The following is a 22,916-nucleotide window of genomic DNA, read 5'->3' as shown; positions in this document are numbered from 1 at the left end:
GGCCTTAGCTGAGCCCTGGCTTCATCTTACTTGTGCCAGGCTCCTCCCTTTCATTTATTCTATCCGACTTCCCTTGGTCAACTTTTTTCTTTTCCGACCCCTACGTTATTAGGTTTGAGAGGCCTAGGCAGTCTTTCATTTTCGCGCCCTTCAAATGGCCGGTCTTTCTTTAGCCGATGCCTTCATTTTTCGAACTGTCGGATCCCTTCCTTTTTCTCTCTGATAGAGGATGGTTACCAAACTGTATTTCCACTTAAAACAATGATCACCACCACCACCCTACCAAGTGACGCCGTGAGAAATCTTTAAACCTGTGCGAAGTCAAAGATAAAAATGACGAGTGGGTTAATTCCTTTCTTTGATAAAATGGCTGGACGTCAATACGGATCCGTTCTTTTTTCTGTTTTTTCTCAACTAATTCTTTACTACATAGTGTCTTTTGGCAGAATATTATTTGACGCTGCGTTATGCGAAGTTCTCTAAAAGTACGAAGAAGGACAGTGTGAGTGTATTAATTGATATCAACGTATGTTAGGCGATCATGCTAAAATCGGGCATTAGTGTTGTAAACGTGTGTTTTTGTGATATAAGTGTAATATATTAATGATCTTGTGACTGGGAAAGAGTCTTTTGAATCCCAAATAAATATCCGCAAGACAAGTCAAGACAACGTATGTTAGGCACTCCACACGTGTGCCAGGAGCAATAGTCTGTCGTAATGGAAAGTAGAACCAGCACATGGTAGATTTATTTTGATTGTCAGATAGTGATCGTGTTTGTACTGGGTATAATTTTTTGTTGTTGCATTTGGCCATGTACATATTTAGAATTACAAAACTGAAACTTACATTCGGTGCACGTTAGGGTTGATGCATTTCGAACGGCTAACCTGTATCCCGAGCAAATGTGTTTATAACCAAAAGACAAAAATCAATAAAAACGACAAAACCTCCACTAACTTATCGTTTTAAGTTGTCAGTGTACGAATTTCGCGTTGAAAAATACCCCAAAAGTAGGCTACAGCTATTCATCTTGTTAATGTGCTTCTAACCGGTTCAAAATGGCAACAGACGAAAGGACAATATTTGCTAAACTGGAAGCTCTGAAGGAAATAAGGTATACAAAATGTTTACATTTGAGATGACATAGTTTTTCCAGGGGAGATTCATATCCGAATTAGGCATATGAGGGGCTCCTAGAAATTTGGAAGTAGTCTAGTACCGGAATATAAACTTACCGGTACCTGCAGTACCTGTTATAAGCTCCATCCTCCTCAAAATAGTTTTAAATAATGGGAATGTTATTTACCTTTAGTTTGAAATAAAATAAGCTCTTGGAAAGGAAGCTTATTATTTTTATGCTAAAAATTGAAATAAAACTTCCATTGCTTCTCTACACTACAGATAAATTAAATGACTTTCACCTCTTCATCCTTTTGTAACCAGATTCCTAGCATAACCTGCCATTGACCAAACATTTCAAAAAATATAAAGTTAGGGCCTATTTAAAAAATAAAAAAAAAATCCTTTGTACAGTTGCAAAATCAGTATGGGGCAAATATGGTACCTTCTTTTTACTTTCTTTACCACTGGCATGTGCTGGAATTTTTCTCATGGTCAGCAACAGTATAAATTAGAGTTGCCTTAAATATATCTCCTTTGCAAGGAACCTGGTTTCTCCTAAATGTTGAACACAGTATAATTTGTAAATAGAAGGGCAGCCTAATAACCATGTGTTTTAAGTTTTCACAGTGGTTAATTAGTTGCCAAAACTGTGAGAGAACTCTTCCTGAAAATTGGCATTTTCATAAGAATGATAAGTACACCTCTCCATAGCCAACTTGGATTACAGAGGTTGTTAAACAAGCAGATGGATTTAGGCAAATGTATTCTATTAATACGCAAATGTTGACATCCACCAGTTTTATCTTGATAGATTGGCCCTTGCATATTCAATTCATTTAAACTTATCGGGTCATTTCTTTCTTGATTTGGACATTTTCTACATTATGTAAGGTAAATGTACCAATAGATGACACCCTTGCCTGGCAATACCAATAGGTGATACTCAGTCTAAACGTCTTAACACTAAGGAATTTCCACATTCCCAGCAGGTAGCAGGCTACAAGTACTGGCAGCATTGTTGACCCTTACTTGACTACCTGAACTGATCCCTAGGATCAGTGGTGTAATTGTTTTCATGTGAAACAGATCTTTGAAAGACTTGTGAATGTATGACTCAATATTTCCCTTCTTCTAGACACATTCCTTAAGAGCTAAATTGGAAATGTATTGTCTTATACAACTTGTTTTATGTAGGAAGGTGAAGTTTCTTACTATATAATGGGTTGCAGGGTTGTAGGCTCTATTTATATGCTTTAGACTAGATGAAAAGATTAATCTTAAATTGCATATGTTGTTATGGGTGTCATCTATTGGTCTTGTTCTGCAAGGGAGTTGGCTATGTTAAAAGAGGTATTTTTAACATACAAGGTAAACTATGTTAATCTATATATATAAAATAGCTTGTCCTGACTGACTGACTGATTGATTCATCATCGCCAGCCAAAACTACTGGACATAATGAAATGAAATTTTGGGGATACATTCACATTAAGATGTAGGTGCTCGCTAAGAGAGGATTTTTGGATATTCCGTCGCTAAGGGGGTGAAAAGGGGGGTGAAATTTTAAAATGAATGAATCTATATCTCAAAACTTTAAAAGTTTACAAATGTAAAAATTGGTATTTAGAATCTGATTTAAAAATAAGGAAATACGTATTTTTTTGTTTTCAGAAAATCCCAATAGGAGGGGTGAAAAAGGTTGAAAAAGTGGTTGAATGCCTTTAATCAGGATACCGGTACTCATATCTCAGAAACTGAAGATATTACAGACCTGAAAATTGGTACTTTTGATCTCTTTTAAAAATAAAGAAACACATTTTTTGTTTTTGGAAAATCTGATTAATGGGAGTGTGAAAAGGGGGGTGAATTTTTAAAATCAGTGTATCTATATCTCAAAACTTTTAAAGTTTACAGATGTAAAAATTGGTATTTAGAATCTTCATTAAAAATAAAGAAACACGTATTTTTTTGTTTTCGGAAAATCCCAATAGGAAATGTGGAAAGGGGTGAAAAATGGGTTGAATGCATTTAATGAGGATACTTATATCTCAGAAACTGAATATATTACAGACCTGAAAATTGGTGTTTTGGATCTCCTTTAAAAATAAAGAAACACGTATTTTTTGTTTTTGGAAAATCCAATTAATGGGGGGGGTGGGGGTGAGAGGGGGTGAATTATTAAAATGAGTGTATCTATATCACAAAACTTTTAAAGTTTATAGATGTAAAAAATTAGTATTTAGAATCTCCTTCAAAAATAAAGAAACACGTATATTTTTGTTTTTGGAAAATACCAATAGGAAGGGTGGAAAAGGGTGAAAAAGTGTTGAATGCCTTTAATGAGGCTAATTATATTTCAGAACCTGCAGATATTACAGACCTGAAAATTGGTATTTGGGATCTACTTTAAAATAATAAAGAAACAGGTATTTTTCGTTTTTGAAAAATCGAAATAATGGGGGGTGAAAAGGGGAGTGAATTTTTATATGAGTGTATCTACATCCTAAAATTGTAAACGTTTACAGATGTGAAAATTGGTATTTTGAATCTCTTTTAAAAATAAAGAAACATGTATTTTTTTGTTTTTGGTAAATCCCAATAGGAGGGGTGTAAAATGGTGAATAATGGGTTGAATGCCTTTAATGAGGATACATATATCTCAGAAACTGAAGATATTACAGAACTGAAAATTTGTATATGGGATCTCCTTTAAAAATAATGAAACACGTATTTTTTTGTTTTTGGAAAATCCAATTAATGGCGGTTAAACAGGAGTGACATATTTGGGTGAATTTTTTGAAAGACAGTATCTACAGAATATCTGAGAAACGTAGGATGTTACAGACGTAAAAAATGATATTTGGAATCTCCTGTAAATGTAAAGAAACATTGGTGATTTGTTTTTGGAAACTCCTCTTAAGGGAAACTAAAACGGGGGTTAAATTTTAAAATGAGAATTTATACAGTATATCTCAAGAAACTTAACATGTGACAGAAGTGAGAAATGGTATTTTTATCTCTATAAAAATAAGGAAACGTGTATTTTTAGTTTTCGGATATAGCACTTGGGCGGAAGGGGGGGGGGGGTGAAAGTGACTGAAAATGGTGTTGAATTCTTTTAATTAGGCTACTGTTGTCTCAAAAATGGAGATGTTACAGACGTGAAATTTGATATTTGGAATCTGCTTTAAAAGTAAAGAAGCACGAATTCTCGAAAAATCCAATGAATGGGGAAGGGGGGAGGTGAAAAAATTGAAAAATTAATTGACCTAATTGTATGAGAATACTTACATCTAATAAAAACTAAAGTTGTTAGGGCCTACAGACGTGAAAATTGGTATTTGGATCTCCTTTAAAGACAAAGAAAAGCCCGTTTTGTGGGGGGTCTCATCTTAGGCGGCGTTAGTGAAAAGGAGTTGAATTCCTTTCATGAGGACACATAAATCAAAAACTGAAGAAGTTACAGTCGTGATAATTGGTATTTAGAAGATCCTTTACTATTAAAGAAACAAGTATTTTTTGCCGGAAAATTCACTTGAGCGGGAGTGGGGGGGGAGGAGTGTGAAAGTGAAAAAAGTGAATTATTTTAATCTGAAAACGGAAGGTAATAGACGTAAACAATTGTGTTTGGAATCTCTTTTAAACATAAAGAAACACGCCTTCTTTTAGTTTTCTTTGGGCGGGGGTTAATAAACTTAACGACGGTGGGGTGTAAAAGGAATTGAGACCAATTGATTTTACTGTTCATAATGTATTTATAAGGAGCCTCCGTTGCTCAGGCGGCAGCGCGGCGGCCTCTCACAGCTGGGTTCCATGGTTCAAATCCCGGTCCTCTCCATGTGACATTCGTGCTGGACAAAACGGAGGTGGGACAGGTTTTTCTCCGGATACTCCGGTTTTCCCTGTCATCATTCATTCCAGCAACACTGTCCAATATAATTTCATTTCATTTGTCATCCATTAATCATTGCCCCAGAGGAGTGCGACAGGTTTCGGCTGCCGGCACAATTCCTATTGTCGCCGCTAGATGGGGGCTTTATTCATTCCATTCCTGACCCTGTCGAATGACTGGAAACAGGCTGTAGATTTTCGATGTACTTATTGTGATCATAAGCAGATCATTTTTAATCTTTCCTGGGTTCGTTTTCAAGAGCCATCTTTCCCTTCGGAGAATGTTCTTAGATTACAGTACCTTCTCCTGGCATATAAATAAAAATTTAAACACATTTGAAATAAACGATAGGAATGAGATTGACCGTCCAGTTTTTCACCTCTATAATAAGGTCAATAATGCACGGAAGTATGTCATTCGTATGGCCAGAAGTCCCCCACACTTTCCTACGTGCGACAATGGTGCTGGTCACATTCTCAACAATGACAGTGGCAGCAGATGTAATTTACCGCCAAGTAACGGTCTTGCATCTTGCTGTGGGGTCCAGAACATCTAATAATAATAATAATAATAATAATAATAATAATAATAACAATAATGTTCTGGACCGTCGTCAAATGTGTGGACCGCGCTGGAAACGGGTCCTGGACGGGTAATGACTAAGAATGCAGTCCGGCTGCGGGTTCAGAATCGCCAAGGCACCCAAGACGACACCACGCCGGATCTCCTGAAGGATTTCATCCATATTAAAAATGCTTATAGGAAAAAGATGGCAAAGATTTAGGGACGCAACTGACTGGGTGGAATACCTGGACCTAGCCCGGGAAGTACGAAATCGATTGCTGGAAAGAAAGATTGAAAAATGGAGGGAGACTTGCCGTAATCTATTAGAAAACGAGTCAGATCGCGAATTTTGGCGGATTCTCGCAGAGAACGAGTCAGATCGCGAATTTCGGCAGATTATATATCTAAAACTATAAGCATTCAATTATAAATTTCAGTATAATACTGTAGCGAATCACGGGTACCTTGCTAGTTTCAATATAATTTGACTTCCAGAACCAGTAGTTGACAGGGGGTGTCAGCCATTGGTGACCAAGGTGTCAGGCATTGGCTCGTTGATTCGTTTGTACCTTTAAGGGTGGTAAGGAATGGTAAAGATCCACTATATTATAACAGAGAAGTAAAGAGACAAAGAAGGAGGTGCAGGTTGGAAAGAAATAGAGTTAGGAATGGCTGTGGAAGTTAAGGAGAAATTAAAGATACCTAACAGGAAATTGAATCTAGCAAAGAAATCAGCTAAGGATAACATGATGGCAAGCATAATTGGTAGTCATACAAATTTTAGTGAAAAATGGGAGAGTATGTGTAGGTATTTTAAGACAAACAGGTTCCACGAAGGATATTCCAGGAATCATTAATGAACAAGGGGAGTGTGTATGTGAGGATCTTCAAAAGGCAGAAGTATTCTGTCAGCAGTATGTAAAGATTGTTGATTACAAGGATAATGTCCAGATAGAGGAGGTGACTAATACTAAAGAAGTATTAAAATTTACCTATGATAATAATGATATTTACAGTAAGCTACAAAAGTTGAAAACTAGAAAAGCGGCTGGAATTGATAAAATTTCTTGGGATATACTGAAGGCAATGGGTTGGGATATAGTACCATATCTGAAGTACTTATTTGATTATTGTTTGCATGAAGGAGCTGTACCAAATGAATGAAGAGTTGCTATAGTAGCCCCTGTGTATAAAGGAAAGGGTTATAGACATAAAGCTGAAAATTACAGGCCAGTCAGTTTGACATGCATTGAATGTAAGCTTTGGGAAAGCATTCTATTTGATTATATTAGACATGTTTGCATAATTAATAACTGGTTTAACAGAAGGCAGTTTGGGTTTAGGAAAGGTTATTCCACTGAAGCTCAACTTGTAGGATTCCAGCAAGAGATCATAGGTAGAGCCCTGCGCGGATATACAAAATTATATCTGTACCTGCATCCGCGAATGATTATCCACGGATATTTTAAGTATTTAATTACAGTATATTAGGCTACACCCAAGGTATCGAAACGGATAGATCTGTTAATATATTACAATAGGCCTGACAGCTGGCACCAGAACCTCTACAGTCACAGGTTTATGATTGATTTTCTCTTGCGACAACTACCGACGTATTGACCTTTGTTCCTTCTTTCCATTAATTGCGGGCAGGAGCCGGTTAGGCTTAGGTCGGATTTACGGCTTTATGGTCTCAAGGCTCTTTACATATCACTATTCTCTTTTACCACTGTCAAGAGTCACCTAACCACAAGAAAAAATAAGAGTATAGCTGAGTGAAAATCAATAAGTCATTATTTAGAAATTACTACGCGGATGTCCGTGCAGGGCTCTACTCATGGGAGACTACTGGCAAAAATGAGTGCAATTAGACTAGGAAAAACAAGTGACTGAATGGGTGGCTATATTTCTAGAAAGTAGAACTCAGAGAATTAGAGTAGGCGAAGCTTTATCTGACCCTATAATAATTAAGAGGGGAATTCCTCAAGACAGTATTATTGGACCTTTATGTTTTCTTATGTGCCTTTGCTGGCGGGACCTAGTGTTTACAGTGCACTATGTCTTCTGGTATGGGCTAGAGCAATTCTGTTACTTTCATTGATCTGTCTCAGCTTTATCCTTGGATTTGACAAAATGAAAGTGTTTGAAGTATGAGTGATGCTAGTAATGCCATTCCTTCTGTAGCCAGTCCCTGCTATGAATGGTGTGAAAATATTGCTCATAGTGCCAGTTGGTGCACGCATTTCAGTGGGTTTGGCAGACTGATATGTTATAGCAACTTCTGGCTCGGTGAGGAAAGCAACGGGGAAACTACCTCACTCCTCATTTCCCTAGTACGCCTCTTCAGTGATGCTTAGGCCATCTATGACAACTGATGGCGGAACTGTTGAGGATCCAACCAGCCTTTGGGTTGAGGACTAAACATACACAAACATACATGTTTTCTTAATATATCAATGATATGTGTAAAGAAGTGGAATCTGAGATAAGGCTGTTTGCAGATGATGTTATTCTACACAGAGTAATAAATAAGTTACAAGATTGTGAGCAACTGCAAAATGACCTTGATAATGTTGTGAGATGGACAGTAGGCAATCGTATGATGATATACGGGGATAAAAGTCAGGTTGTGAGTTTCACATATAGGAAAAGTCCTCTCAGTTTTAATTACTGCGTTGATGGGGTGAAAGTTTCTTTTGGGGATCATTGTAAGTACCTAGGTGTTAATATAAGGAAAGATCTTCATTGGAGTAATCACATAAATATAATTGTAAATAAAGGGTACAGATCTCTGCACATGATCATAGGGTATTTAGGGGTTATAGTAAGGATGTAAAGGAGAGGGCATACAAGCCTCTGGTAAGACCCCAACTAGAGTATGGTTCCAGTATATATCCTCACCAGGATTACTTCATTCAAGAACTGAAAAAAAAATCCAAAGAAATGTAGTTTGATTTGTTCTGGGTGATTTCCGACAAAAGAGTAGCGTTACAAAAATGTTGCAAATTTTGGGCTGGGAAGACTTGCAAGGAAGGAGGCGAGCTGCTTGACTAAGTGGTATGTGATATAGATGTTGATTCCCATAGGGAACCTGAAATATTTGTCCCGAATGAGTAAATTTACGAGCTCTGAGTAGAGAGATGGCGTGGAATGACATCAGTAGACAAATAAGTTTGAGTGATGTCTAAAAGTAGGAAAGAACGCAATATGAAGATAAAGCTGGAATTCAAGAGGACAATAAATGGGGCAAATATTCTTTTATAGGAAGAGGAGTTAGGGATTGGAATGACTTACCAAGGGTGATGTTCATTAAATTCCCAATTTCTTTGCAATCATTTAAGAAAAGGCTAGGAAAACAACAGATAGGGAATCTGCCACCTGGGCGACTGCCCTAAATGAGATCAGTAGTGATTGATTGAACAGTTTTTCACAAATGTAAGCCAAAGTTTTGCAGGCAAAGTGGTGGTATACAATTTCTAGTATTTAGGTTAGGTGTCAAAATCCTGGAATCAGTATTCATATGGAGTGAGGGTATATGACGATGTTTATGGTGATTCATCTGCAGGATAGTGGCATTAAACCTTGAGCAAACCCCCTTGGTGTTATTCGACAAGAGTAGGCCATGTGCTGACACCGGGATTCACAATCTCCCTACCTCATTATCATCATCTTGCACTCAGATGCACAGGTCAGCCATGGGCGTCAAGCCGAAAGACTTGCACCAGGTGTGCCAAACTCCTCAGACGCTCCCGACACTAAAAGCCATATCGATGGCCTAGATTGAATACCTCGTATCTCACAAAGGTCTTCCTATCCGTTATTTCTCTTAAGACTGGTCACGCCTTCCAGCCGCATTTGGATATGCAGTCCAGCAGAACAATGTTCGTTGGGTTTATTTTCCTATGTTTACGAGTAAAGGAAAATGAACCTTATAAAAATTATACTCTAGGAGTTAGTAAATACGTCGCGCAGACATACTTTCCTATAGTACGGTACAGTAAGGTTCATTTACCTTCACACATCGGCAGAGGAAAAAAGAACACAACGAACATTGTTCTGATGGCCTGCATATTCATGTGTGGCTGGGAGCTGTAACTAGTCTTTAGGGAAATAATGGATAGGAAGAACTTTGTGAGATACGAGGTATTCATTCTAGGCCATCAATATCTGAATGAATAAATAAATAAATAAATAAATATTTTTTCATTCATCCATTTAATGCACTGAGGTGCAAAAAACTACAAAACTAAAGTTATATAGAATTAAATTTCCGATCATTTATATCTTACACATTTTTACCATACTGGCTATAACAGAAATATTAATGAATTTGTATTTTTGTTGCTAAGTCCATATCAGTGCCAAGCCATGAGGAAATGGGTAAACAGAATTTAATGAAAATCGGTATATAGAGTCGGGGAATAAGAAACGACAGTCTAACCTTCATACAATTTTATTCACCCTGGATGAAATGGTAGGTTGTTTTTTTTTTTTTGCTATTTGTTTCACGTCGCACCGACACAGATAGGTCTTATGGTGACGATAGGATAGGAATGGGAAGGAAGCGGCCGTGGCCTTAATTAAGGTACAGCCCCAGCATTTGCCTGGTGTGAAGATGGGAAACCACGGAAAACCATCTTCAGGGCTGCCGACAGTGGGGTTCAAACCCACTATCTCCTGGATGCAAGCTCACAGCTGCACGCTCCTAACCGCACGGCCAACTCGCCCGGTGAAATGGTAGTTTAGGGGAAGGCGGCTAAAATTTAATTTTTAAATACCTATGTTATTGGTCCTATCGAAAAGTACTACACATAATCAAAGTTATAGAGAATACAATTTCCAGTCATTTATGTTTTATTCAGTTTTGCCGTACCGACTTATGATAAGAGTTGTATTTCAGAGTCAGGAAAAAAAAAAAAACTAAATGTAAAAACCTACAAGACCGAAAGCTCGTGAAATTGATCAACAACAACATTACATTGACCATTGTTTTTCGGGATGTTCTTTGTCTCTTATGCTCTCACTCATCTCCGATAGATGAGATTGCTGCGTACAGAGTATAATAGCCTACCTGAATATTGGCAGGATATAACTGGGAAGTTAGGTAACTTTCTTCTTTAGCATGCCATTCCTCTGGTTCTTACATTTTCTGATACTGCTGGTAAGTAACGCACTGGTTCGTCTTAGTATTCCAGCTATTTGATCCCTACTCTGATGTGCTGATTGGAATAATCAGCGTGTGCTAACTTATGACTTGGTCTAGAATTACAATTTCGGCCTATTCCAAATTATAGCACCATAGTTCACTAAATAACTCAAAATTCAACCCTGAAAGGAGCCGTTTCTTAAGAAAAGCTTCTTCCTCTTCACTTTTATTTAATTCTACATTCATTTTATTCCAAATTAGCAGCAAAGAGGGGGTTTCTCCTCTGGCTTGGAGGAAAAATTTGCCTCCAAGTCAGATAGTTCCCCCTCCCCCCCTGCCAGTGTAGTGAATTAAGATTTTCCGACTCATTGGGTACTCCTAGGAAACAGATGAGTAAAAGGGCATAGTTTTGCCCTGGGACTCTCGCCCCCCGCCCTCTTACCCTCTCCCTCCCCCCGCCGAAAATAAAAGTGTGTTCTCGGCTTACGGCTGTCTGCGGCCTGGCCATTCCAGCTCTCATCCTTTAAGTTTAATTTCCATATTGTTGCAACTGTAAGCCACCAAGTGTATGTCGTTGGAGCAATCCAAGTCCTCAGAATATTGTGCAAGATTCCTCTGTATTCTCGATCATTACTCTAGTTGTGTCATTGTCTAGAACCATAAGGAATAAGATGGGTGAGAGCAGGCAGCCTTGTTTTAAACATCTTAACTTTGGTCGGTTCTGCAGGTAACCTTGGTGTTCAACCTGCTATGTGTAGTTATCATACATGCTTCAGTCCGGCTTCGTGGCTAAATGGTTAGCGTGCTGGCCTTTGGTCACAGGGGTCCTGGGTTCGATTCCCGGCAGGGTCGGAAATTTTAACCATCATTGGTTAATTTCCCTGGCACAGGGGCTGGGTGTGTGTGTTGTCTTCATCATCATTTCATCCTCATCACAACACGTAGGTCGCCTCCATAGGCGTAGTTGTCAAATCAAAAGACTTGCACCTGGCGAGCCGAACCCGTCCTGGGATCTCTCGGCGCTAAAAGCCATATACCATTTCATTATACAGGCTTCAGATCAAATTGATGAAATTCTTAGGAATACCAAAGGTTTTTCAAGGCTCTCCACATCTTAGACGTAGTGATAATGTCAAGAGCCTTCTCAGAATCAATAAACAACATGCAGAAGGATGACTGGTATTCCATTGATTGTGTGTGTTACATGTGTATTGCACGTGAGCAGCACTCTTAGAAGCTTGCCTGTGATACGTGAAAACAGCGTACTTGCCACAGTGTTGTTACAGGCAGATGGATCACCCCTCTTTGAAAGCTTAATTAACAGGCCCTTATTCCATTCCTTGAGAAGCTCCTCTTTTTACCAAATGGTTGTAGTAGTGGAAGCAGAATATCTGCAGTTGTGCTGTGGTCTACTTTAAGAGTTCCAAGAATTACATAGTCTAGTCTTGCAGCTTTGCCCCAGGTGTTTGGTGACTTTGTACCACTTGCTTTGCCCCAGGTGTTTGGTGACTTTGTACCTCTTGCTTGGTTGGTGAGTCTGTAAAGATCTCATGATTTTCTGGGATATCTCCTTTTCTTTTTCCTTGACCACCTCCGTTTCCTCAATGACTCTGTTCAAGACATTAGCAAAGTGTTCTCCCCATCTCTTCAACTGCTCTTCTCAAGGAGACAAGGTTGTCATCCTTGTTCTTAAATGGGCTTACTGCTGTTGAATTTCTTGTCAGTGAGTTGTCTATAAAGGGTTCCAGTATCTCCTACCTCTGATGCGTGCTGGGCTTCTGTGGCTAGGTTGTTCACAAAGATACTTTTATCTTTGCGGAAACTACATTTTACTTTTTTATTGATTGCAGTGCACTCCTGATTGATTGATATCATGTCTAGAGATGTTTGGTGCAGGCCTTTCTATTTGACACTCACAGGCGACCTGCACGTCTGGGTGTGAGATGATGATGATGATGATGATGTAGGAATAGGGCGAAACCCAGTGTCAACACATAGCCTAGTGTAGTCCATATGTGTCCTCCCTTTAGCTTCTCGTATTCATGCCGCAGTTTTCTTAGCTTTGGCAACTTTTCTCCTTTGGATTAAAAACCAGGTATCTTGTGATATCCATTCAGGTCTTCCTCTCTATTTTATCCCAACTACTGCCTCACAGTTTGTATTGAAGGTTAGCTTAGCCTTGTTGTACAGTTTCTCCAAGTTTGGTTAGCTCCTCGAAACGGTTCTGCAGGTCTGTTGAAAACTCTTCTTTAATTGTGGTTTTTTTCAGCCTGTTGGTATTGTACTTCAACCTTCTTCATTTTAGTTTTCTAACTGTTGCGTACAGTCACTGTGACAAGATGGTGGTCGCTACCGACGTGTACTCCTCTGTTTCTCATATTAAGCAAAGAGTTCTGCCAGTTTCTTTTTATGGCATGGAGGTCAATCTTGTTTTCAATATTAAGATCAGGGGAAACCCAGGTCATCTTATGGCATTCTCTATGAGGAAAGATCGTACCTCGCATAACCAAGCAAAACTTGCCACATGAATCAATAAACTGCTCTCTATTATCATTTTGTGTTCTTATGTCTTCCAGTGATATGTTCCAGGCCTTAATTTTCAGCTCCAGTCTTTGCATTTAGATCTGCCATTAACATCAAGATGTCCCCTTTTCGTACACTGTGCAAAATTTTGTGTGATTTACCTTAAAAACTGTCTTTCTCTTCTTCTGCAGCCATCTCAGTGGGTGCATAGCATTGCATTATACTGATAGGTCTTGCTTTGGATGCAAATTGAGCATTAATGATCCATTCTGATAAAGGACACCATTCTAACAATCTCTTGTTGTTACTCAAAAACAAAGCTACTCCCTCACTGTGGTTATCGTCACATTGACCCAAGTATAACAAGGTGTTTCCTTCTCTGATTTTAGCTTCTCCAAAGCCAGCCTATCATGTTTCACTCTTCTTCTTGGCGTGTATTCCGCAATGGTGCAGGGTCCGCTTGTTTAATCGCCACTTCTTCCCGTGGCATCTTTGGCCTTAAGGCCTGTCGCTTGCATCTGATTCTGTCCAGCCACCGTTTCGTTGGGCAGCCACGGGTTTGATTTCCTCCTGGATCATTGTGGAGAGCTGTGTTTGGAATCATATTTTCATTGCTTCTGGTGATGTCCATCTCTTCTCACCAAGACCCAAAATTGCCAGGTGATGTGTCATTCCTCTAGATATTTCTTCAAGTCTCCTTGTCTGCCTCATGGTCTGAATGTTCCATAAACCAGTTTGAGAGTCCTTTCTCAAAGCAAATGTCACATCTTTAGAATACATCTGGCTATTTCTTATTTCATTTTCTATGATTTTGATATTTGGGTTCACCGAGCTGGATAGCTGCAGTCGCTGAAGTGTATCCAGTATTCGGGAGATAGTGGTTCGAACCCCACTGTCGGCAGCCCTGAAGATGGTTTTCCGTGGTTTCCCATTTTCACACCAGGAAAATGCTGGGGCTGTAGCTTAATTAAGGCCACGGTCGCTTCCTTCGCACTCCTAGCCCCTTCCTGTCCTGTCGTCGCCATAAGACCTATCTATGTCGGTGCGACGTAAAGCCAATAGCAAGATATTTGGGTTAACTTAGGTTATTGGCCAAAGCCCCTTATCCTGGTCAGGTGCTGTCCCTTTCTGCTTCCAGCCTTACAAGAGTTTTCTGTAGGGCTTCTCTCCCTTAATTATTAGAGGTCCCTCACTCACCTACAAGGCAGTGGTTGCTGTCGTATTTACCCAGGAAAGCTAGGGCACCTCTTCCGCCAGCTCTGCCGTAGCAAGATCCACCTCTTCTAGAATTTACTTTATGTTGTACCGATACAGATAGGTCTTATGGCGACAATAGACTCAATCTTCCCGCCTTCACGACCATTGATGACTTCATCAGAGCCCCATTAGCTAACACTTTCCAGGATTCCTGTAGGTTCTTCACAGCTACCGTAGTAGTCCAAGGGCACGCAATTTTGTGGTGTACTTCATGCCCACAGGCACTTCCCTACTTCATGTTATTGCCCATCTCCCACAACGTGCATGAGGTTGGACTTACAGGAGATTATAGTGCAAGCCAGATATAAACAAAATGCTCATTTTAAGTACGGAACAAGGGCTAGGAAATCTGCAATGCTGTTGACACTCTGTTAACAATGTGAGAAGAACAGTAAACTGAGAACTTACCACTAAAATAAGGAAAAGTAGGGATCTAGACCACAACAGTCTTCTTTTCTGTTATGCTATTTACATTCTGATTCTTAGAGATAATATGAGGTATTTGTGGTCGGCTTGTTGTTATTTTTTTAACTTATCGTTTCGGCCTCTTAGGTCCACAGCTAACACTTGTCAGATTTTCTGGATTTCCACTACTCCTTCATCTTGATGGATAATGCAATTCTGTGCTCATCAGACCACTTTGCACCAGGTCATCTTCTCACCCTTTCTGGAAGATCCTTTAACCTATGTACACCAGCTTTAGTCTTCACTACAGAATCCTTCTTGAACCAATGTCTCTGAGACACAAGTCAGATCCTCCTCTATTGCACAGAGTGGTACAATTCCAAGTCATGACAAGATCAAGATTTCTTCAAAGATATGCTGGTTTTAGAAGTCGTTTCCTCGTAGCAAATGAAAACTTTTCAAATTTAGAGTACAAATGTGTGTTTGACCTCAAGCGATATCTGCCTTCATAATTTTTACGTGGGCAATGGATCTTCTTTAGGAATTTCCTTTCTTTTAGATTTCCATCTCACCATGGTGAGTGAGGGTCAAGAATTCAGCAGCACATCAGGCTTCAGGAAATACTGCAGTGTTGTAGTGGTGGTATTTGGCCTGTCATGAGATTGATATGGACTGATAAGTGGATTTGCAGAGGTTAGAAGTTTTTTCCATGCTTTTAACCTGATATTTCAGAGCCTCTTTCTCCAACGCATTAAAGAAAATTATCTCTCCAAGATACTTAAAATAAATGAAACGTTTGATTTTTCCGTATTTGGTATGAAGAAATGCAATGGTATTATCACAGTCAGACATCAATACTTAAATTATTTTCTGGAGACCTACAGCTTCAGCTACTTGTAATGTTTCAACCTGGAGGGAGGCGATGTTGTGGTCTGCCATTAGGGTTACTTCATCTGCAAAAGCAAGGCAGTCGATGTTCACTGCTTTGGATCCAATGCCAGCCTAATACCATTATTGAGTAGTCGTGTTTATCTACTCACCGATGACCTTTTCAAGAACACAGTTGAAAAGGATGGGTCTGAGCCCATCGCTGGCCCCGTAGTGTAGGGGTAGTGTGCTTGCCTCTTACCTGAAGGCCCCAGGTTCAAATCCCAGCCAGGTCAGGGATTTTACCTGGATTTGAGGGCTGGTTCGAGGTCCACACAGCCTGTGTGATTACAGTCATAGAGCTGTCTGATGGTGAGATAGCAGCTCCAGTCTAGAAAGCCAAGAATAATAGCTGAGAAGATTTGTCTGTTGTGCCATGGGATTTGAGAGAACACTGGTCTTAATCTCAAAGGATTAGATATTTCCCCCACGAATTTCACTTGCGAGTAGATGGTGGTCCGAGTTTGATGTTGGAATGAGTCTTAATGTCCATGCCAATATTCTTGAGGATATCAAGAAGACTGAATCATTCAAGTGAGACATAGGTCTTCTTGAAATCACAAGTCAGAACAAGTGGTTCGGTGCAGAGAGATCTGATTTTGATTATACTCTTCATTGAAAGGATCTGTTCACTGCAGGAACAGGTCTTAATGGAAGATGTTTTGATATTCACCAATCTGTGGTTCAATGTAACTTTGATGCGCTTTTGATGGGTTTTCATAGGCAATTTTGCAGTTAATCACATCTGCTTTATTGCCTTTTTTTAATGTAGAGGATGTATAAGAGCTAATTGCCCCCTCCTTAGGAATAAGAGCTAATTGCCCCCTCCTTAGGAAGTTTCTGATTCTCATAAGCATATCACGAAAGAGTTCTTCTATCTTGGCAACGAAATTGGAATCATAAGAACTGAAAATACTGAGCTAATCATTCGCAGTAATCATAGGTTAATTATTCAAAATAAGATTGCCATTCTCGTCTTGAAAACATAGCGAAGGGACTGAGTAGCCAGTAAGTTTGGATTTTAAAGTATGGTAAAAATCATGTGTGTTTTTACTTCTGAAGATTTCTTTAATGCTCTCAAGCTGAATCTTTAAACAAACACATTTTTGCTTTACGGATCACTTTAGCAATCACTTTGCAGGAATTTTTCAATTTTTTCTCTCATTTCAGTGCTAGGCTAGAGACCATCCTTTTTTTTTTGTGAGCTTCATTACACTGTTCATTCCATTATGGCTAGATCGTTACAGTAGCAGAATCCTGAACTTTCTTGGAAATGTTTTCTCACTAGTGTGATTTTAGAGATTATAAGAAATAAATTCAATACAATATATCAGGTAAATTATATTACATCAATCTTGGGACTAGTTTCAGCCACTTAGTGGCCATCTTCAGCCTGAGGTCCTCATCATATTATGACAAGAAGATCATAACCATAATATTTGTTATATGTATTTTAATGTTATAATTATTCCTGCAACATTGTTTTGTCTGTTATAAATTACATATGTTTAGGTGTTGATCCAAAATCTGTGGATCTTCTGTGATTGGATGTGGTATAAACTGCATTCTAATTAATTAGATAATGTCTGAATCAATATTAGTACCTGTAAGCATTTTCACGTTCAGTATCTTGTGGAAATTGCACTGAGAGATGCTAACATGGTCTATCTGACGTTCACCAATCAGTTCATTAGGCAAGTGCCAATATTCTTTTTCTCTTGATGAATTTTAAGGTTCATCTGCTTGCAGGTGTCGATTAAGCATTCCCCATTTTGGTTGGTTCACGTGTGAACTCTTTGGTGTATCTAAACTTAAGGTCCTTACCCAACAGGATTATTATAATTGTAGGGCATTGAAGTAACCTGAGGCCTAGTAAGTGGTCCTGAGAGTCGGGATACCAGTTGCTATGGAATGGGAATGGGCATCTCGGACATATTCTGAGTCATGGCCCACCTTGTGCTCAGGCGGCTAGGACTATACAATTCACCGGTGGTCCAAAACCCGTTAGAAGAGAGATCCTCACTTGGACTATGTGTAAGTAGGGTAGCGTCCTGCTTCATATATTTACCCACTCCCATTTGACAGGCGAGGGACTCCTTGCAAACAACTTGCGAACGAAATGGAATTCGATGGGGAGCTATCAATATTAATGGGGCTTATGGAAGAAAGAAGGTAGAACTGGCTGAGTCAGCAAAGAGGATGCTCCTGGATGTGCTAGGAGTAAGTGATATTCGGGTAAGGGGAGATAATGAGGAAGAGATAGGAGATTATATAGTGTACCTGATGGGTGTTAGAAAGGGAAGGGCAGAGTCTGGGGTAGGGCTCTTTATCAGGAATACCATTGCACGCAACATAGTTTCTGTTAGGCACGTAAATGAGCGAATGATGTGGGTAGATTTGTCAGTTGGAGGAATTAGGACAAGAATTGTGTCCGTGTATTCACCATGTGAGGGTGCAGATGAGGATGAAGTTGACAAGTTTTATGAAGCATTGAGTAGTGACATCGTGGTCAGGGTCAACAGCAAGGATAGAATAGTGCTAATGGGCGATTTCAATGCGAGAGTTGGGAATAGAACTGAAGGATACAAAAGGGTGATTGGTAAATGTGGGGAAAATATGGAAGCTAATGGGAATGGAGAGCGTTTGCTGGACTTCTGTGCTAGTATGGGTTTAGCTGTTATGAATGCATTCTTTAAGCATAAGGCTATTCACCGCTACACATGGGAGGCTAGGGGTACCAGATCCATAATAGACTATATCTTAACAGACTTTGAATTCATGAAATCTGTTAGGAATGTACAAGTTTTTCACGGATTTTTCGATGATACAGACCACTATCTGATCTGTAGTGAACTAAGTATCTCTAGGCCTGGGGTAGAGAAAGTGAAATCTGTCTGCAAACGAATAAGGGTTGAAAATCTCCAGGACGAGGAAATTAGACAGAAGTACATGGATAAGTTTAGTGAGAAGTTTCAAACAATAGACAGTAAGCAGGTTCAGGATATAGAAAGAGAATGGGTGGCATACAGGGATGCTGTAGTAGAAACAGCAAGGGAATGCCTAGGATCAACTGTGTGTAAAGATGGGAAAAGGCAAACATCTTGGTGGAATGATGAAGTGAGAGCAGCCTGTAAATGTAAAAAGAAGGCTTATCAGAAATGGCTCCAAACAAGGGCCGAGGCAGACAGGGATTTGTACGTAGATGAAAGAAATAGAGCGAAACATATAGTTGTTGAATCCAAAAAGAAGTCATGGGAAGATTTTGGTAATAACCTGGAAAGGCTAGATCAAGCAGCAGGGAAACCTTGGACCAGTAATAAAGAATCTTAGGAAGGGAGGGAAAAAGGAAATGAACAGTGTTTTGAGTAATTCAGGTGAACTCATAATAGAGCCCAGGGAATCACTGGAGAGGTGGAGGGAATATTTTGAACATCTTTCAATGTAAAAGGAAATCATCCTGGTGGTGTTGCAAACAGCCAAGCTCATGGGGAGGAGGAAAATGATGTTGGTGAAATCATGCTTGAGGAAGTGGAAAGGATGGTAAATAAACTCCATTGTCATAAGGCAGCAGGAATAGATGAAATTAGACCTGAAATGGTGAAGTATAGGGGGAAGGTAGGGATGAAATGGCTTCATAGAGTAGTAAAATTAGTGTGGAGTGTTGGTAAGGTACCTTCAGATTGGACAAAAGCAGTAATTGCACCTATCTATAAGCAAGGGAACAGGAAGGATTGCAACAACTATCGAGGTATCTCATTGATTAGAATACCAGGCAAAGTATTCACTGGCATCTTGGAAGGGAGGGTGCAATCAGTCGTTGAGAGGAAGTTGGATGAAAACCAGTGTGGTTTCAGACCACAGAGAGGCTGTCAGGATCAAATTTTCAGTATGCGCCAGGTAATTGAAAAATGCTACGAGAGGAATAGGCAGTTGTGTTTATGTTTTGTAGACCTAGAGAAAGCATATGACAGGGTACTGAGGGAAAAGATGTTCACTGTACTGGGGGACTATGGAATTAAAGGTAGGTTATTAAAAACAATCAAAGGCATTTATGTTGACATTTGGGCTTCAGTGAGAATTGATGGTAGAATGAGTTCTTGTTTCAGGGCACTTACAGGGCTTAGACAAGGCTGTAATCTTTCATCTTTGCTGTTCGTAGTTTACATGGATCATCTGCTGAAAGGTATAAAATGGCAGGGAGGGATTCAGTTAGGTGGAAATGTAGTAAGCAGTTTGGCCTATGCTGACGACTTGGTCTTAATGGCAGACTGTGCCGAAAGCTTGCAGTCTAATATCTTGGAACTTGAAAATAGGTGCAGTGAGTATGGTATGAAAATTCTCTCGAAGACTAAATTGATGTCAGTAGGTAAGAAATTCAACAGAATTGAATGTCAGATTGGTGATGCAAAGCTAGAACAGGTTGATAATTTCAAGTATTTAGGTTGTGTGTTCTCCCAGGATGGTAATATAGTAAGTGAGATTGAATCAAGGTGTAGTAAAGCTAATGTAGTGAGCTCGCAGTTGCAATCAGCAGTATTCTGTAAGAAGGAAGTCAGCTCCCAGACGAAACTATCTTTACATCGGTCTGTTTTCAGACCAACTTTGCTTTACGGGAGTGAAAGCTGGGTGGATTCAGGATATCTTATTCATAAGTTAGAAGTAACAGACATAAAAGTAGCAAGAATGAATGCTGGTACAAACAGGTGGGAACAATGGCAGGAGGGTACTCGGAATGAGGAGATAAAGGCTAATTTAGGAATGAACTCTATGGATGAAGCTGTATGCATAAACCGGCTTCGGTGGTGGGGTCATGTGAGGCGAATGGAGGAGGATAGGTTACCTAGGAGAATAATGGACTCTGCTATGGAGGGTAAGGGAAGTAGAGGGAGACCAAGACAACGATGTTTAGAATCGGTTTCTAACGATTTAAATATAAGAGGTATAGAACTAAATGAGGCCACAACACTAGTTGCAAATCGAGGATTGTGGCGACGTTTAGTAAATTCACAGAGGCTTGCAGACTGAACTCTGAAAGGCATAACAGTCTATAATGATAATGTATGTATGTATGTATGTATGTATGTATGTATGTATGTATGTAAATTCCAGACAGGACATTATCAAGTTGAGTTGAGAAGGTCTCGACTTTCTCAGGAATGCTGGTATTGTCTTGATTGATAGGAACATGAGCGTTGATTACAGTGGAATCCTAGTTAGCACACTTGGTGAAATGAAATTTCGTATGGCTTTTAGTGCCAGGATATCCCAGGACGGGTTCGGCTCGCTAGGTGCAGGTCTTTCAGCACACTTGAAAGTAAGAGTTGACAGAAAGGGAGAAATGGCTTTAAAAATCACTACAGAATTCACAATGGTTGTATGAATTAAGAAGGCTGTCTGTAGAATTACTAAATTAGCAGACGACCGAGCTCGATAGCTGCAGTCGCTTAAGTGCGGCCAGTATCCAGTATTCGGGAGATAGTGGGTTCGAACCCCACTGTTGGCAGCCCTGAAGATCGTTTTCCATTTCCAGGCAAATGCTGGGGCTGTACCTTAATTTTTTTTTTTTGCTAGGGGCTTTACGTCGCACCGACACAGATAGGTCTTATGGCGATGATGGGATAGGAAAGGCCTAGGAGTTGGAAGGAAGCGGCCGTGGCCTTAATTAAGGTACAGCCCCAGCATTTGCCTGGTGTGAAAATGGGAAACCACGGAAAACCATCTTCAGGGCTGCCGATAGTGGGATTCGAACCTACTATCTCCCGGATGCAAGCTCACAGCCGCGCGCTTCTACACGCACGGCCAACTCGCCCGGTGTACCTTAATTAAGGCCACAGCTGCTTCCTTCTCAGTCCTAGCCCTTTCCTATCCCATTGTCACCATAAGACCTATCTGTGTCAGTGCGACGTAAAGAAAATAGAAAAAAGAAATTAGCAGATGTAATCCCAGCCTTGGATTTGAACATTTGGTATCCATATATCATTGAAATATCCTCCAATAGGATATGTCTTTTAAATTGCTAGAAGTTTGGCAGTGTGTGTGTCCAAAGCTTTTGTGAGCTCAATCTGTAGTAAGTGTCCAGACATTTAAAGTTCCTATATAGAAGGTGTTTGGGCCTGATTCAATGAGATGAGGGAGCCTTCGACTGGTTCTTGATGTTCACACTAGGTGTAGCACCCCCACAATCCAATGCATTACTTTTACCGGCACTCTGCAGCGCTTGATTCCCTCATAGAGGTTATTGGCTAGGGTATCATTTTCATCTTGTACTTTTTCCATAGTGATAGATCAAGTGTCTAGTAAGCTCCCAAAGAGTTCGAACCATGATGGATAGTCATGGAGCTGAGGTTTGTTTTTGGAAGCCTCTTTTCCTAGGCAAACTGCTTTCCCTGAAGCTTACAGAGCTTTTATCTATCCTCGATTTCATTCAGGTTGACTCTCTAGGTCTTTGTTTCCTTCCGCCTTTCAGATACTCTCCTTTTCCGTCTTTGGGCCTTTGATATAGGAGTGGTTAACCATTACCTTTTCCTATGCAATGGTCCTTGCTGTTGTCATCCTAATGATAATCCGCCTCAGATATTCTCCTTTACTGCTGCTGCTCCATACAGGAGCCGCAGTTGCCACTTGCATTGAGATGGTCACTGCTTTATGGATTTAAATGGCATTTCTTCCGCCCATCTAAAGGGCACAAAGCTGTTGATCCTCTTAGGGAATCAAGTTATTTATTGCCACTCGACAGTTGGCATTGAGATGCTGGCTGTACGGTCTACTCTGTTACCATAGCAAGGTAACCGGTCCAGACAGTTTATTATTATTTTATATGGGAAAGATAGGCAGATAAACTCCAAAAAGTGTATTGCAGGCAAGTGTGCCGGTTGCTATAGATCTGTTTCGTATTACTAGTAAGATCAAATAATATAAAATGATTTGATATTTACTACTTGATAAGCTTCATGTAATATTTGCATGTTTATTGGCTTCTTTAAATATATGTATTACCATACCTTTTCCGTACTCCCAGTGCTTTCAGTGTTTCATCACATAATAAAACTGGGCTCTGTAATCACTACTGATCTGCATT

At 39.8% G+C, this 22,916-nt stretch overlaps 1 protein-coding gene across 2 annotated transcripts in view; it reads left to right on the top strand.

Annotated features, from left to right (window-relative positions):
• The first annotated feature begins 710 nt into the window (after positions 1 to 710).
• The window catches only part of LOC136858477 (zinc finger C4H2 domain-containing protein), a 93,460-nt gene continuing 71,254 nt past the window's right edge, over positions 711 to 22,916 (top strand). The window contains exon 1 of one of the 2 annotated variants that reach the window (XM_067138045.2): positions 711 to 1,116. In XM_067138045.2, the coding sequence (XP_066994146.2) occupies positions 1,061 to 1,116 (56 nt within the window). In that variant the 5' untranslated portion in view covers positions 711 to 1,060. The remainder of the gene's footprint in view (positions 1,117 to 22,916) is intronic. The other variant, XM_067138044.2, reaches the window with a different exon arrangement.

This window comes from Anabrus simplex, chromosome 1 (assembly GCF_040414725.1).
Source record: "Anabrus simplex isolate iqAnaSimp1 chromosome 1, ASM4041472v1, whole genome shotgun sequence".
NCBI classification, from domain to species: domain Eukaryota; kingdom Metazoa; phylum Arthropoda; class Insecta; order Orthoptera; family Tettigoniidae; genus Anabrus; species Anabrus simplex.
This window is presented reverse-complemented; position numbering and strand designations above follow the sequence as displayed.